The following is a 16,010-nucleotide window of genomic DNA, read 5'->3' as shown; positions in this document are numbered from 1 at the left end:
TATTTGAAGGTTGACTTTTTTTGTTTTAAAAACACTTTTCTTTTATTGGTCGGATGAAATATGCTAATTTTTTGAGATAGGAAATTTGGGTTTTCTTGAGCTGTATGCCAAAATCATCAATATTAAAACAATAAAAGGCTTGAACTACTTCAGTTGTGTGTATTTGAATCTAAAATATATGAAAGTCTAATGTTTATCAGTACATTAAAGAAAATAATGAACTTTATCACAATATGCTATTTTTTTTAGAAGATCCTGTATATATATATATATATATATATATATATATATATATATATATATATATATTCTCCCTCTCTAGCTTTCTTAACATCTCAATCCATTGTGTAGGTTGGGCGGCCAATGCTTTCTGGACAATATCATCTGATATTACTTTAAAACTTGGGAAGTACCCTGGTCACAATGTTATTTTGTTAGAAGACTTCATCTACATTATTGTCTGAAGCCTGTTCCTATGAGCCTTCTTTGTAGCTTATAGAAATGCTGCCCGCAGTGCTTGTCCTCTTCAAGTTCTGGTCTGGAACGCAATTGATATAATCCTCTTGTTTTCAACTCTGTTTGTAGACTTTGTACGATGATGTGACAGGATGACAGGATGATACCACTGGGTTACTTCAGTGGTGGTGGCAAATTCAAATAAGTCCTAGTGAGCTCATTTGAAATTCTCATTACCCCTTATGTGATCCAGCTGCTGCATCATTCTGCAGAGTCTATAAATAGAGGTGGGGCTGGTAGGGTTACGTCTGTGGGGTTCTGGAGCTCAAAGAGAACAGACACTGGGAACAGCATCTTTGCAATTAACATAGAAGACGTCAAACCACACGTAGTAGCACTAGATGCAAGCAAGCCGACAAGATTCTTCAAGTACTATGGAGAGAACTTATAGCAATCAAAATAATTGGCAGACCAAGATGGAGTTATGGAAGAAGAAGAACCTTGAAGACTGTTAGCCACACACAGAAGATATAAAATAATGCAAATGTTTGGTTTATTGAGCTTGGAAACCCCCAACTAGTTGACCTCCCTTTTGTCTGATACAGGGGCTTCACCCTCCAGACCAGGTGTTGTTGTGGCCACACTTTTTATGGGTGAGGAAAGGCCATGATGGCCATACTTGTTATACGATCTCACTTATGAGACCGCTGGCAGATGGTCCCCAGTCCTACAGGCTATGGAGACAGAGAAAAGGTGTAAACGTTGGGGGCGACCATAAGAATTGTTGAGGAGCCCCTTGATGCATAATTACACCCCTGTGTTCAGATTATATAATAGACTGGTTATTCATCTCATGTCATTGGATTGGCTTCCATACAGAGCTATACTGTTAATAATGACAAATACCAGCCCCAAAGACAGTATTAGAAACAGTGCAAGCATTACAGAATCCTCATGTCTTGCAGTACAGTCTGTATGACATAAATAGATGACAACACCATATAGTGGGGGCTTAATGTACATAGGCAGGAATTACAATGACTGCCTCCCTACCAATGCATCAAATGCTTAACTGAGATGAATGCGGTAACAGAGTCAGTTTATCCTAAGACAGTGAGGCAGGTGTCTAAGGCCTTGTAGGGTTCAGGGTCTTATTGCCACCATTTCTGATCCCCATTCCTCATCTTACCTTACCAAGGAAGCCAGGTGAACAGCAGGGGAGACAAATAAGCTATCTTGCCTAGGGCCCAATTTGATGTTAATCTTTCTTTGGGTGGTAATGCACTCATTTAATACAGCTTGTACTTCTTTTACCATAAAAAATAACCTTCATTCCATTATTCAGATGCCACTGAACAGTTCCATCAACAAATGTCTCAACATGACATTGATGAACTTAGACTGATCTTCGACTATTTCAAGTCTGACCTGATCTGCATGTTGACCTCCATCGATACAAAACGCCTCCTGGAGGAACTGAGCTCTCGAATTATACTCGACAATGAGGTAACTAGGAAATCTAGTAGGAGGATCAATAAAAGCATGGGAAGTTTTAAGTAGATGAAAATTTTTTTTTCAGATTCCTACTGTCAATCTTTCGGTAGCTCACAATGCCCTCTACAATATAACAAAGAAAAGATGTGTAGTGGGGCATAATAACAAATAAAATAAGAAAAATAAATAAAAATAAGGGACTGCAGGATACCCAGTTGCTTAAAGAGTACGTGAAATGTATGTATATTTGAGGAGATAAAGTTGTGTACATACCGTACAGTCCCAATCCTACTTAGAAGTATTTTTTTTGTGGGTTTTTTTTTCCTCTTTTCTCACTGTAAAGCCTCATACACACTTAGGCCTGGTGCACACCAAAAACCGCTAGCAGATCCGCAAAATGCTAGCAGATTTTGAAACGCTTTTTCTTCTTTTTCTGCAGCGTTTCAGCTAGCATTTTGCAGTTTTTTGAAGCATTTTTGGTGTAGTAGATTTCATGTATTGTTACAGTAAAGCTGTTACTGAACAGCTACTGTAACAAAAAGCGCCTGGCAAACCACTCTGAAGTGCAGTTTTTCAGAGCGGTTTGCGTTTTTCCTATACTTAACATTGAGGCAGAAACGCATCCGCAATCCAAAATCTGCAGCAGCCCGGGAGTATGCGTTTCTGCAAAACGCCTCCCGCTCTGGTGTGCACCAGCCCATTGAAATACATTACCCTAGCGGATCCGCACCCGCAAGCGGATCGCAAACCGCAGCCGAACCGCTCTGGTGTGCACTAGGCCATACAAGGACTGTCAAGAACAGCGGGGACTCAATCCCTCAGGTGACTGTTTGGGATTGGGTACCGTACAAACGCATCACTAGCCTGACACATTCTGTTGCTATGGAGAGGGAAACAACGGCACAGCACACAACAAAGTGGGAAGAGTAAAGAGGAGAACAATTGCCTTTGTCTACACTTAGATGACATGATCCAGCAAGCCGGATCTCTTGCCGATGTATTAGAGCAAAAGTCTCAATGGAAATAAACTTCCAGGGTACCATGAACACCAAAGGGGTTTCTAGTGGTCATGGGCCCCAGTGCAACTTTTTCACTGGGCCTTCCCAACACTGTATGCATAACAATTGTTTGATTCAGACCAACAAAACTAGCTTTTCAAGCATGGGCAGTGTGTGAGAAAGCTGTAAGCAGAGAAAAAGGGTTTGTTAATGATTACCACTATTCAAAGCTCATATAGGGGTTATCACTACCAATAAAAATTAAACAAATCTATACAGTGACTGGATGAGCATCCTATGCGGGCCCCTCAGGTCCAAGGGTCTTGGTGTGGTCACAACCCCTGCATCCCCTACTGCTCTGCCACTGATTTTGCACAGAGTTACACAATTACCCAAATGTTGGCAACTGCAATACAATGCATATCGACTACAGATCGCATGCGCAGATGTGTTGCATCCCAATCCATGGGAATGCAGACTGTACTTTGATCGCACAACATGTGCAGTGCGCAAGGGCGTAACAAGTCCCCGTGACCTCTGGCGCTAGATGGGCCCGATTCTGGGGTGCAGATTAGCAAGGCAGTGGATCTTTATACTTTACCAGCAGGACTGGTCCTCTTCCCTTCCTCTTCAGTGTAGCCGTGCAGCCAATCACTTTGCAGCTCCCGATGTCACAAGACATGCAGTGTCTACACTGAAGCTACACTGAAGAGGAAGGGAAGAGGACCTGTCCCGCTGCTGGATGAGGTAAAGTTAAAGGACAACTGTAGGGAGAAAAATATGGAGGCTGCCATATTTATTTCCTTTTACGCAACACCAGTTGCCTGGCTTTATTGCTGATCCTCTGCCTCTAGTATTTTTTGCCATAGACCCTGGACAAGCATGCAGCAGATTAGATGTTTCTGACATTATTGTCAGCTCTGACAAGATTATTGCATGCTTGTTTCTGCTGTGATTCAGACACTACTGCAGCCAAATAGATCAGCAGGGTAGCCAGACAACTGGTATTTTTAAAAGGAAATACATATGGCAGCCTTCTCACTTCAGTTGTCCTTTAAGTATGAAAGCTCCACTCCAGCTGCTCTGCTCCTGGTCGGGTGGAAAGGGAGTATATTTTGTTCTGCCATCCGGTTAGGTGGACGCAGGATGAGCCGAATGGTGGCTCACCTGCTGCCACTGAAAGTGTGGGCGGCATTAAAGAGAAACTCCAACCAAGAATTGAACTTCCCAATCAGTAGCTGATACCTCCTTTTACATGAGAAATATATTCCTTTTCTCAAGCAGACCATCAGGGGGTGCTGTATAACTGATATTGTGGTGAAACCCCTCCCACAAGAAACTCTGAGGACCGTGGTACTCCTGGCAGTTTCCTGTCTGTGAACCTTGTTGCATTGTGGGAAATAACTGTTTACAGCTGTTTCCAACTGCCAAAAAAGCATGCAGCAGCTACATCACCTGCCAAAAGTAAAAATGTCACCATGTAATAAATGTCATAATGTAAATCAGGGATTTAAAAGATTTTACAATGGGCAAACACTGACTAAATCATTTATACATAATTATTGTAAAAATAAAGCACTTTTTTATTACATTATTTTCACTGGAGTTCCTCTTTAAATACTATTCTTTCTTTGAGTCACTCGGAGGGAAAAGAAAATCGTGGCAATCGAATTACACTGAGAATTTCGCTGTGCTGCTATAGACGTAATAACATTACATCTATAATGGTGCCCAGTTCAGGTGCAGCTCATCATGAACGTGCCCTGAAATGACCTGCTTTGGGGGAAGCTGGAGAGCGTTTGGGAGCTGCACACACAGGGGTGTTTGAAGGGTGTGGGCATGGGGGGAACACACAAAATGCACTATTTTTTATATTACAGATAGCAGAAGGGGGGGGGAGCCCTGCCAAATTTTGCTGGGCAGCCCAGGATATCTAAATTACATCCTCTGCAGTGCGTTATAAGACACAGCACTATACATAATATGATATGAATGAGCCATTAAAGATCAAATAAATAAAAGGTCTGTTTCATTACATTAATATCTGAATTAAAAATATTCCTTTGTAGATTTAAAAACAAAATCCATATTTTTAAGACATGCGATTTGTGTTATTATTATTTTTTTCATTCTTGCAAATTTCTTGTAGTTCTATCTGGAAGTAAAGAGAGACTTGGGAGCCTTCGCATTTGCTGAGAAGTTGTTACAGAACATTGTGGACAGTGGAAAAGGAGCTATAGTGAGATTCTCCGAAATCCTGTATGTCCTACAGGATGATTTCTGTTGTTCTAATTTTTACACCGTCCAGAAGGAAGTCAACGAATTAGGTAAGAGTAAGTTGTCACAAGAAACAAATGTAAGATGCTGCATGTGTCACAGTTTCATATAACAGACAAAAAAACCACCAGAGATGTGTTATATAACATGAGGAGATATAACCATTGTGGTTGCAGGGGTGTAGCAGTAAGCAAAATTATTAGTACAACAAGGAAAATGTGTGCATCAACCAAGTTAAAACCTGATAAATCTGGCTTTGCAAATTTGGCCTAATTGGCTTATCACTAGACATAGCTCATGCAAACCGCTTTGCGGTGTTAGTTTTAGACCCTGCATATTTTGGCATGCAAAAGCAAATGCATATTTGAATGAGCAATGTCTCGTGATAAGCCAATCAGGCCAAATTTGCAAAGCTAGATTTATCAGGTTTTAACTTGGTTGATGCACACATTTTCCTTGTTGTACTAACAGTAAGCAAAATTACTATTACTACTATATCTGACTATAAATTTCAAGTTTTAGTTAGGCCAAAAGTCATCGGTATCAACTTAGACAATACCAAGACATGTCCAGTTGTCCGTAAATTACGGATAAGATCCAGAAGTACCCATTTTGAAGTTTATAAACCCGAAATCTGCAATTCCCACTACTTGCCTGGTAACCACTTCTAAATGTTGGCTTATTTATCTTTGTGTCACATAATTATGATATAAGTGAATCGAAGGCACAATTATACAAATACTAAGGCTCTGTAGAGAATATTCTGATATGGCCCTCTGGCTCAGCCGACCTTGAGCAATTATGTTCCCCCTTTCCCTGAATATATGAGTGAGTGTGATGCAACCCCCTTTTATAGGGAACCTAAACTGAGAAGGATATTGATTTTTGCTTTTAAAAAAATACCGGTTGCCTGGCTCTCCTGCTGATCCTGTGTCTCTAATACTTTCAGTCAAAGCCCCTCAACTAGCATGCAGATCAGGCGCTCTGACTGAAGTCAGACTGGATTAGCTGCATGCTTGTTGCAGGTCTGTGATTCAGCCACTGGCTTCCTCCAGCCCCATGAGCATAGATGCGTCCCACACCGTCCTCCTGAGTGCCACTGTTCAGCCACAATCACTCCCGGTAATCTGGCTCAGTCGCGCCAGTTAGCTCTTCTGTGCATGTGCGGCCACTCAGGGCGTGTTCAGAAGAGCCGACTGACGCGACTGAGCCAGATTACTGTTTGGGAGTAATTACGGCTGAACAGAGGGATTCAGGAGGACGGTGTGGGACGCATCCGTGAACATGGGGCTGGAGGAAGCCGCAGGTAAGTAACAAATCATTTACTTCCGATGTCTCAGGTACACTTCAAGTACTAGAAAAGTTTACAGATGATGGGGCCTAATTTCATAATGACACATCATTATAATTACTGTTTATTCTATTCTTTTTACCTCCTAGGTGACAATCTGTTGCAACAAATCTTACTGGACACACATGGACATTCTCTGTCTCCAGAGCTGAAAGGTAGGTATTAGCCACTGGACTAACAGTAGTCTAAGATTGGCTAGGCCTAGGTTTCTAATAGGTACAAGACATAACCACAGTCAGCCAGGCAGTCAGCACATGACAACCTGGTGTAAAAAGAGGTGGGAAATTGCTCAGAGGTAGACATGCACTATTAGATAATTTTAATAGGTTAGACTTTAGAACCGATTACAGTAGAATATCGAGTTGAATATAAAAATTATTAAAAAATAATGAAACATGTCCAGTCTCTTTTTTAAAACAAACTGTCAACTGAATGTTGATTTTACATGTCTGTGCTGTACCTGATCCATTTGGGTGAGGGCAGTATGCAGTTGATATAGAGCAGTACAAAGCTAGCAGCTACAGTAGTGTGATCGATAATAGACAAGATTTCTGCTTAAAGGAAGCCCAAGGCAAGGTGAAAAAGTTGGCTTTTACCTTTTAGTCCTCCATGGTCTTGAAGGTCCCTCTGTGTCTCTCGTGGCCAGGAGTGTTCTGTGCAGGCGGCAAGACTCGTAACTGTGCATGAGCAGCATGTTTCCAGCCATGGGGTTACGATCAAGGAGGTTCATCACCGGACCAGTGCATAAGTTGTAATGCGCAACCCAGCCAACTTGCAGACTTTACTGGGGCTGACATCAGAACAACGAAGGGGACTGGGATGATACGGAGGGAGCTTCAAGACTATAGGAGGATGGAAGAAGCCCCGGGCAAGTAAAAGCCAATTTTTTCACCCCTCCTCTGGCTTCCTTTACATCTCAAATATCTACTGCTGCAAGGGGGAGACCAACTACATATAATCACTATTGGGAAGACATAGCTTACCCGTCTCCCAAAAATTATGCAGTGTATAAACATCTTTAAAATTATAACAGTTTGGAAGGTAGACTGAGCTTTGTATACCATAATATTGATGAATAAACTATTCTCCAGATGTTTTCAAACCTAAAAATAAAATACACTATTACTTAAAACTTTGAGTTTAATGCTACTTTTCTTGCCTACTTTTTAACAGTTTATCAGTTGCTCAGTGCTGAGAATAGGTTTTTGTAGATCAGATGAAAAAACATCTCCTATGAGACAACTCAGGAGAAAAGTTTATAGAATCAGTACCAATGTTACAAATGTCTCCTTTTTTGTTGTTTTCACAATTATTCCAATTTGCTTTGGCAGAAATGCAGGAGCAGCACAAGAATTGTCTGCTAGAGAAGACTATAGCAAAGGACAGGACCACAGAATCTGCAGAAGAGAACCAACACAACTACGTTCCTGACCGATACATGGATATGATCATTTCATCTGTCCGCCCCTTTCACCGTAGATCACAGCACAAGCTTATTGATACAGTAATAAAACATGAACATTTCTTACAAGGCAGACAAAACGATGTGGCATACATTTCTCCTAAAAGATTGTTCTGCTGGACCAGTCATCTAAAATGTGTACCACATGCAGCGATGGTAACTGGTGTGCCAGGAATCGGGAAGACCACACTGCTCCAGAAGTTTGTTTGCAAATGGGTGAATGGCAAACTTTGGCAAAGATTTGCTTTCATTTTTTTCTTCAGATTCCAGGATCTCAACAGGATTGATAATATCAGCGTCAAGTCAATGATCCTTCAAGAATATCCATATCTAGAGGATAAACTGGGAGACATTTTACAAGATCCCAAAAAGCTGCTCTTTATCTTTGATGGCTTAGATGAAAGCATTCATGGAATCGACTTTAAAGCAAAAAGGTTGTGTAGTGCCATAACAAAGGAAGCAAGTACTGGGACAATTGTGGTTAGTTTGGTGAGGCAGTCTTTACTTAAGGGTTGTTCTGTGCTTCTAACTAGCCGACCAGATAGATTAGCTGCAATGGACATCAGTGTATTCAAGAGAATATTGGAGATCATTGGGTTCTTAACCAAAGACAAGCAGACGTATTTTGAAAAATTCTTTAAAAACAAAATCTTATCGGATAAAGCATTTAGCTATGTAAGGCAAAACAGCGTACTCTACGCTTTCTGTTATATCCCATCATACTGCTGGATCATATGTACAGTTCTGTCAGCTTGCTTCACATCCCAACCAACAAGTGATGAACAAAAAATGTTGTCACTTCCAAGGACATTAACGGAACTCTTTGTGTCTTTAGTTGCCAATATCCTTTCCATGCAAAATGTAGATAAAGCTACTGCTCGGAATCTGTTGACTTCTATTGGGTGGATGGCAGAATATGGTGTCATGAAGCGCATCACCAGATTTGATAAGCAAACCTTGTCTTTACATAAGGTAGACAGCACATCAACAGCACTGTCATGTTTTATGAAGGAGTCCCAAAGCTCTCCCAAGTCCTATTCCTTTATACATCCCATCACCCAGGAGTTTTTTGCAGCCTTAGTTCATTACATAAATTATTCTCCTGAAAAACTACACGAATCGCTTGAAGAAGCCACGTCACATAAAGATAACCGGGCTCAGCTCTTCCTCTCGTTTCTATGTGGCCTCTCGGATATTTCTACTAGATCAGTTTTAGAGCCTTATGTGGGTGACTTGTCCTCCGATACAGCCAGAGATACTGCAACTTGGATCCAAAAATATGTCCAAACCTTGGAGACAGATGATGATATAAGCAGAACGTTTCTAAATGTGTTTTTTATACTCTTTGAGATGAAGGATAAAGATTTTGCTTTAGAGTGCCTTGGATCTGGTAGACAATTTAACTTTTACAGTGTCCATCTGACACCACTGGACTGCACTTTGTTGGCTTTTGTGCTTGAATCCTGCAGAGAGACGGAGGAACTGTCCCTTAGTATGTGTAATCTTCAGATTGAACACATGGAGAAACTTGGTCCTTCTCTGCACACGTTGTGTTCCCTCAGGTACAAGCAAAATGCTTATTTTTATTTCTCTCTTTGATCAAGTAAATGTTTTAACTCCCAGCACTAAAAGGAATCCAACGTTAGAGCATATTATTATTGTTACCGTATATACTCGCATACAAGCCAAATTTTTGACCCCCAAAAAGTGGGTCAAAAGTTGGGGGTCGGCTTGTATGCGAGTCATGTGGTGGAGGTCCGCGCCCCCCCCCCCCCGCCTGGTCATCCACCAACCCCCCAGTGGCCGCCGCTACCGCTGCATTTACCTTACCCGGCGCCGCTTCTTCTATTCCCCTCCTGTCCGGCTCCGTAATTCACAGCAGCGCTCTTCACGGCGGCTGCAGCAGAGGGAGAGCGGTTCCCATAGTAACCGCCGCTACAGGAAGTCGCGCTCTCTACTGCTTCCTGCCTTATCACAGCAGCCCCTGCTGTGAATTACAGAGCCAGACAGGAGGGGAATAGAAGAAGCGGCGCCGCCTCAGGTAAAAGCAGCGACGGCCGCGGTGGAGATGGGAGGCGGGGGGCACTACCTAGCAATACTGGGGCACTATACTAGCTATACTGGGGCACTATACTAGCGATACTGGGGCACTATACTAGCTATACTGGGGCACTATACTAGCTATACTGGGCACTATACTAGCTATACTGGGGCTCTTTACTAGCGATACTGGGCACTATACTAGCTATACTGGGCACTATACTAGCTATACCGAGCACTATGCAAGCTATACTGGGGCACTATACTAGCTATACTGGGCACTATACTAGTTATACTGGGGCACTTTACTAGCGATACTGGGGCACTTTACTAGTGATACTGGGCACTATACTAGCTATACTGGGGCATTATACTAGCTATACTGGGCACTATACTAGCTATACTGGGGCACTATACTAGCTATACTGGGGCACTTTACTAGCGATACTGGGCACTATACTAGCTATACTGGGGCATTATACTAGCTATACTGGGCACTATACTAGCTATACTGGGGCACTTTACTAGCTATACTGGGCACTATACTAGCTATACTGGGCATTATACTAGCTATACTGGGGCACTATACTGGCTATACTGGGAACTATACTAGCTATACTGGGACACACTAGGGGAATAAGGCGGCCAGCATTTCCTACCCCCGGCTTATATGGGGGTCAATCATTTTTACTATTTTTTTTAGGTAAAAGTGTGTGTGTGTGTGTGTGTGTGTGTGGGGGGGGGGGGGGGGTCGGCTTATATGCGGGTCGGCTTATATGCGAGTATATACGGTATTATTTTTTATTTACTGTTTATAGCGCCAACATCTTCTGTAGCGCTGTAAATAGACCAAAACAAATAATGGGGAACAACTATACATAAGACATACAAGGCATCACAATGTACAGTCATGGCATTAAATTACAAGTGCATACATAGTTAATGTGTAGTTGGTACATGTGCCGATGCTGAATTACATCAGTATGAGAAACACTAGGAGGAGGTCCCTGCCCTTGCGAGCTTACAATCTAGAGAGCATATGGAGGCTATCATAATTACTTCCTTTTAAACAATAACAGTTGCCTGGCATCCTGTGCTCATATTTTTGGTCAGCAGCGTCTTAATCACACACCAGAAACAAGTATGCAGCTAATCTTCTCAGATTGTTGTTAGAAACATCTGATCTGCATATGCTTGTTCAGGGACTATGGCTAAAAATATTAGAGGCAGGGGATCAGCAGGACAGCCAGGCAATGTGCATTTGCTAAAAGCAAATACATCTGTCAGACTCCATATGTCTCTCACCTGGGGTTCCCTTTAAAAGAAATAAAAGCATTTCAATCTAAATCTAATCCACATGAATCGAAATGCATCCATCTTATTTAATGTTCTTAAAAATCATTCCATGCTTTCATCCATTTGTATTGATTCTACAGAATAATTATTAAGCAGAGGTGGCAGCTGAACAAACCTTAGTAAATAATCTGCTGGATTTGGTCATTTCAAGTAGACCAGGCAGTTTGCCACATGTGAAGGTTTAGAGACACTTGGAGATAGCACTCACAATATGCAGGGCCGGATTTACCACAAGGCACTGTAGGCACATGCCTACAGGCACCTGATGATGGAAAGGCGTCTCACTTCCCTCCCCTAATGTCTCTTTCCCTATGCAGAGTCCCGAGCATAGTATAAATGAGAGGTTACTCACCCTGCATTCCATTGAGGAGATCTCCCTTCAGTCGGGGCACCGCTAGCTACTTAATACTGAGGGTACCTCTGGCTACCTAATGCTAAGGGACACCTGTAACTACCTATAATGGGCAACGGAAGTAAGGGAGAAGTGACAGCTGGGACAGCCAGCACATTTGCAGTGCGGTTTGCTGGGGTTTGTAAGTTCATGGAGGGCAAAGTCTAGGGTGCCAGGACATCTGTGCCTATAGGTTCCAGTGATGTAAATCCGGGCCTGACAATATGGCAGCATTTGACCTGGTATTTAACATTTCTTTTAGCAAGGGCAGGGCAGGGCCAAGGCAGAGGCAAGAGAGGCTCCAGCCTCAGGGCATAGTGTAGGAGTGGGAGCACAACTCACACACATAGATATCATTCCCCTATTATGTTTGAAGCAGAGAGGAATAAGAAAAGGGGATACATGGCAGTGACTGCATTCCAGATAACTAAAGATTAAGGTGTTGGGGAGGTCAGGGGCCCTGGGGTGCCTCTTAGGCTCAACACACACCATACAATCTTGGTTGTTCAATCTTACCACTTTCATGTAGTATAAGAGCTTATCCAATCAATCATTCAAGGTATTTTCAATCTGTTGGCCCTTATACTACAAAGATTTGGTAAATCTGTACAACCAAGATTGTATGGTGTGTGTTGAGCTTAAGTCTAATAGCAATCAGAGTGTGATGCCTGGGGTGGGAGGGATGGAGGGGCGCATTTTGGTGTCTCAGCCTTGGATGCTGGAGGACCTTGTCCCTGTTCTGAGCAACGGAATAACAAAAAGCATGCATTTTATAAGAGCCATGTGTTGAGTAGGTCAATGGTAGACTGGGATAGCAAACAATAGGAAAAGGACACCAAAAGTAACCTTTAAACAGATTCTTAATGAGCATTGTAATATCTGTACACCTTATACAAACCACATTTGTAGGCATTTAACCACCCTGGCGTTCTATTAAGATCGCCAGGGCGGCTGCATGAGGGTTTTTTGTAAATAAAAAAAAAACTATTTCATGCAGCCAACTGAAAGTTGGCTGCATGAAAGCCCACTAGATGGCGCTCCGGAGGCGTTCTTCCGATCGCCTCCGGCGGCCAAAATTAACACGGAAGGCCGCAATGAGCAGCCTTCCGTGTTTGGCTTCTCCTGTCGCCATGGCGATGAGCGGAGTGACGTCATGGACGTCAGCCGACGTCCTGACGTCCGCCGCCTCCGATCCAGCCCTCAGCGCTGGCCGGAACTATTTGTTCCGGCTGCGCAGGGCTCAGGCGGCTGGGGGGACCCTCTTTCGCCGCTGCTCGCGGCGGATCGCCGCAGAGTGGCGGCGATCGGGCAGCACACGCGGCTGGCAAAGTGCCGGCTGCGTGTGCTGCTCTTTATTTCGTCAAAATCGGCCCAGCAGGGCCTGAGCGGCAGCCATCGGCGGTGATGGACGAGCTGAGCTCGTCCATACCGCTAAGATGGTTAAAAGGTCCCTATGGATTAATAAATCATCTTAGACATGATTAAGTATAAAAGGGAGTCATTGATGGGACTGAAAATGATGGGGGAACTGAATCTGCATTAAAGAAATATAAAGATTGTAATAAAAATTGTAAAAAGGTAATCAGACTGGCAAAACTTAAAGCTGAAAATAGATGTAAACTAGTACAAAAAAAAAAAAAAGATAAAAAATTACAAATATGTTAATTTCTAAAAAGTGAAGGTTGAGACCATAGGTATTGTATAAGACTAAACTTGGTTTTGGACAATCAAACTAAAGCTGAGATATTATATGCCAGTTGCCTGACTTATGTGCTGATGCACAGTCTCTTAAAGCAAACCTGTGAGTTCAGTAAAAGAAAAAAAAACAGGATACTTAACTGGGAAGAGGGAAGCTTCTGGATCCTCTAGAGCACAGTTCCCCAACACTGTCCTCAAGGCCTGGCAACAGTACATGTTTTGCAGAAAACCACATACATTCACAGGTGAGGTAATTAGTTTCTCACTCTCAGCAGAGCTGATAAACTACCTCTGTGGATCTCCACAAAACATGCACTGTTGGTGGGCCTTGAGGACAGGGTTGGGGAACACTGCAGAGGGTTCCCACATAATCCTCTAGACCAGTGTATCCAGTGTATCTCAACATTTTATTGGTATGTACCCCTTTTAAAACCCTGTACTCACCAAGTACCCCTTAGCATAGTAACCATTATCACGAGTATCCCTTGACAAATATATATTTAGGCTTCTTTCACAGTGGGACCTTGCGTTTTGATGCAACGTTAAAGTCGCAACGCAAACAACGCAACGTCCCAAAAATGTCACAACCCAACTCTATGCCCTGTTATTGTTGCATACAGTAGGGCATACAGGCAATGAAAAGTATGCTTCCAGGTCATTACTGAGCATGTGCAAACAGTCCACCGCAGTTAACGTGCATAACGCACAGCATGCAGCACTTCCTAATAATGCTACATGTACCACACAAAAGCAACGTGTGCACTGTGAATGTTGCACAGACTTAATATTGCTGTGCGTTAGTCCACGTTAAAACTTTTTCTAACATGCGACTTTAACGTCGCACTGTGAAAGCGGCCTTAATCGTTGTACATGATAATTGGTTCTAAACAATTTCCAAGCATTTACTATTGCTTTAAATTAGCTAAAATACTAATTTGGTGTTTAAATAAGAATTATAATTTTCTAAAACTCTAAATGTGTTATTCTTGGCTAAGTATATCAAGCCCGAGTAACCCCTGGAACCATCAGAAGTACCCCCTGGGGTACATGTACCACACGTTGAGAACCTAGGCTCTAGACCACTGCTGCTGCCCAGGATCCTCTAAAAGTTTGCAGACGTGCTCTAATCTGTGAACAAGCATGGCCGCACTGCGCAGGTGAACTGACGGCCCATGCCTGTGCAGTAGCTCAAACGGGTGCGAACCTGTTCGAAAAGCACTTGTCAGATAGGTTCAGAGGGTCCTAACGCTGGAACAGCGAGCTTGAAGGGGGCAAGGGAAGCCACTGGATTATCCGGAGGCTTCCCTCTACTGAGGTGAGTATCTGCTTTGGACACTTTTTTCCTTACTAGTACTTTTTATTTATACTTTAAAGGATTTCCGATGCTAGGGGGATTAAACAGATTGTGGCCAGCGGGACAACGAGGAGGATGTGGGCTGCGGTGAAGGACTGAGATGGCTGTTAGGGGCTGGAAGAAGTCCCAGGTGATTGAAATCTGTATAATCCCCCTCGCATCGGAAGTCCTTTAAGTCACTGGCCGAGAATGAGCATGCATATCAAATGCTTTGACTCTGGTCTGAGTCTACTGGCTGCCTGCTTGTTGCAGGTGTGGGACTCAAAACCAACTGAAGCCAAAAGTTAAGCATCCAGGCAAACTTTTTTAAAGACCTAAACTTTTTGTGTGCTTTTTAAGTAAATTATTGTATTCATTCTTAACAGAGTCACTGACAACCGCATGATTGGTAATGATGGAGTCCAGGTAATATGTTCCGCATTAACTCATCCTGAGTGCAGGATCCATACGCTGTGGTAAGTTGTCCTCTCACACCAGGCTATACGAGTTTATTCTGATGCATAATTTGTTTTAAATCTATCACAGCTTTAGTACTAGTAACATGATCTTAGAAATAAAATTTGTTTTATTTTATCAGAAAAATGGGATAGTGGCTCAAGTTCTCTCTCACCTCTTGATTGACCTCTCACCTAGCTCTCTTGATATAATACATACTAAGTGGTAGGATGATCTTAATGGACATCTTTTGTAACAGAAGTGGTCAAAATCTCTGATCCTCACCCAAAAGTCTTCACTTTCTAAGCATGCTCAAGAGAGGAACTATAAGATTCTTACTACCATTTTTTTTCAGAATATAAGACGCTCCTGACCATAAGACGCACCTAGGTTTAGAGGACAAAAACCAGGGGAAATACACACACACACACACACACACACACACACACACACACACACACACACACACACACACACACACACACACATATATATATATATATATATATATATATATATATATACTAAACCTGGTGCATCCATAGTGAAGGGGCATCTTGTGGATTATGCTCCCTCTGTACCTCATGCCTCTTTGTGCCTCCTGTGTCCTACATGTGTCCACCTTTGTCCTCCTTGTGTCCTCCTCTATGCCCCTTTGTGTCCCCCTGTGTCCTCCATTTGTCCCCCTGTGTCCTCTT

The 16,010-nt window shown here is 42.7% G+C and overlaps 1 protein-coding gene across 1 annotated transcript in view; it reads left to right on the top strand.

Annotated features, from left to right (window-relative positions):
* Nucleotides 1–16,010, top strand: part of LOC137533496 (uncharacterized) — a 132,460-nt gene that overhangs the window by 17,713 nt on the left and 98,737 nt on the right. The window contains exons 3-7 of the mRNA XM_068254874.1: nucleotides 1,802–1,962; nucleotides 5,098–5,275; nucleotides 6,666–6,731; nucleotides 7,908–9,600; nucleotides 15,243–15,332. Of these exons, the coding sequence (XP_068110975.1) occupies nucleotides 1,802–1,962; nucleotides 5,098–5,275; nucleotides 6,666–6,731; nucleotides 7,908–9,600; nucleotides 15,243–15,332 (2,188 nt within the window). The remainder of the gene's footprint in view (nucleotides 1–1,801; nucleotides 1,963–5,097; nucleotides 5,276–6,665; nucleotides 6,732–7,907; nucleotides 9,601–15,242; nucleotides 15,333–16,010) is intronic.

This window comes from Hyperolius riggenbachi, chromosome 9 (genome assembly GCF_040937935.1).
Source record: "Hyperolius riggenbachi isolate aHypRig1 chromosome 9, aHypRig1.pri, whole genome shotgun sequence".
In the NCBI taxonomy this organism is placed as follows: Eukaryota; Metazoa; Chordata; class Amphibia; order Anura; family Hyperoliidae; genus Hyperolius; species Hyperolius riggenbachi.
This window is presented reverse-complemented; position numbering and strand designations above follow the sequence as displayed.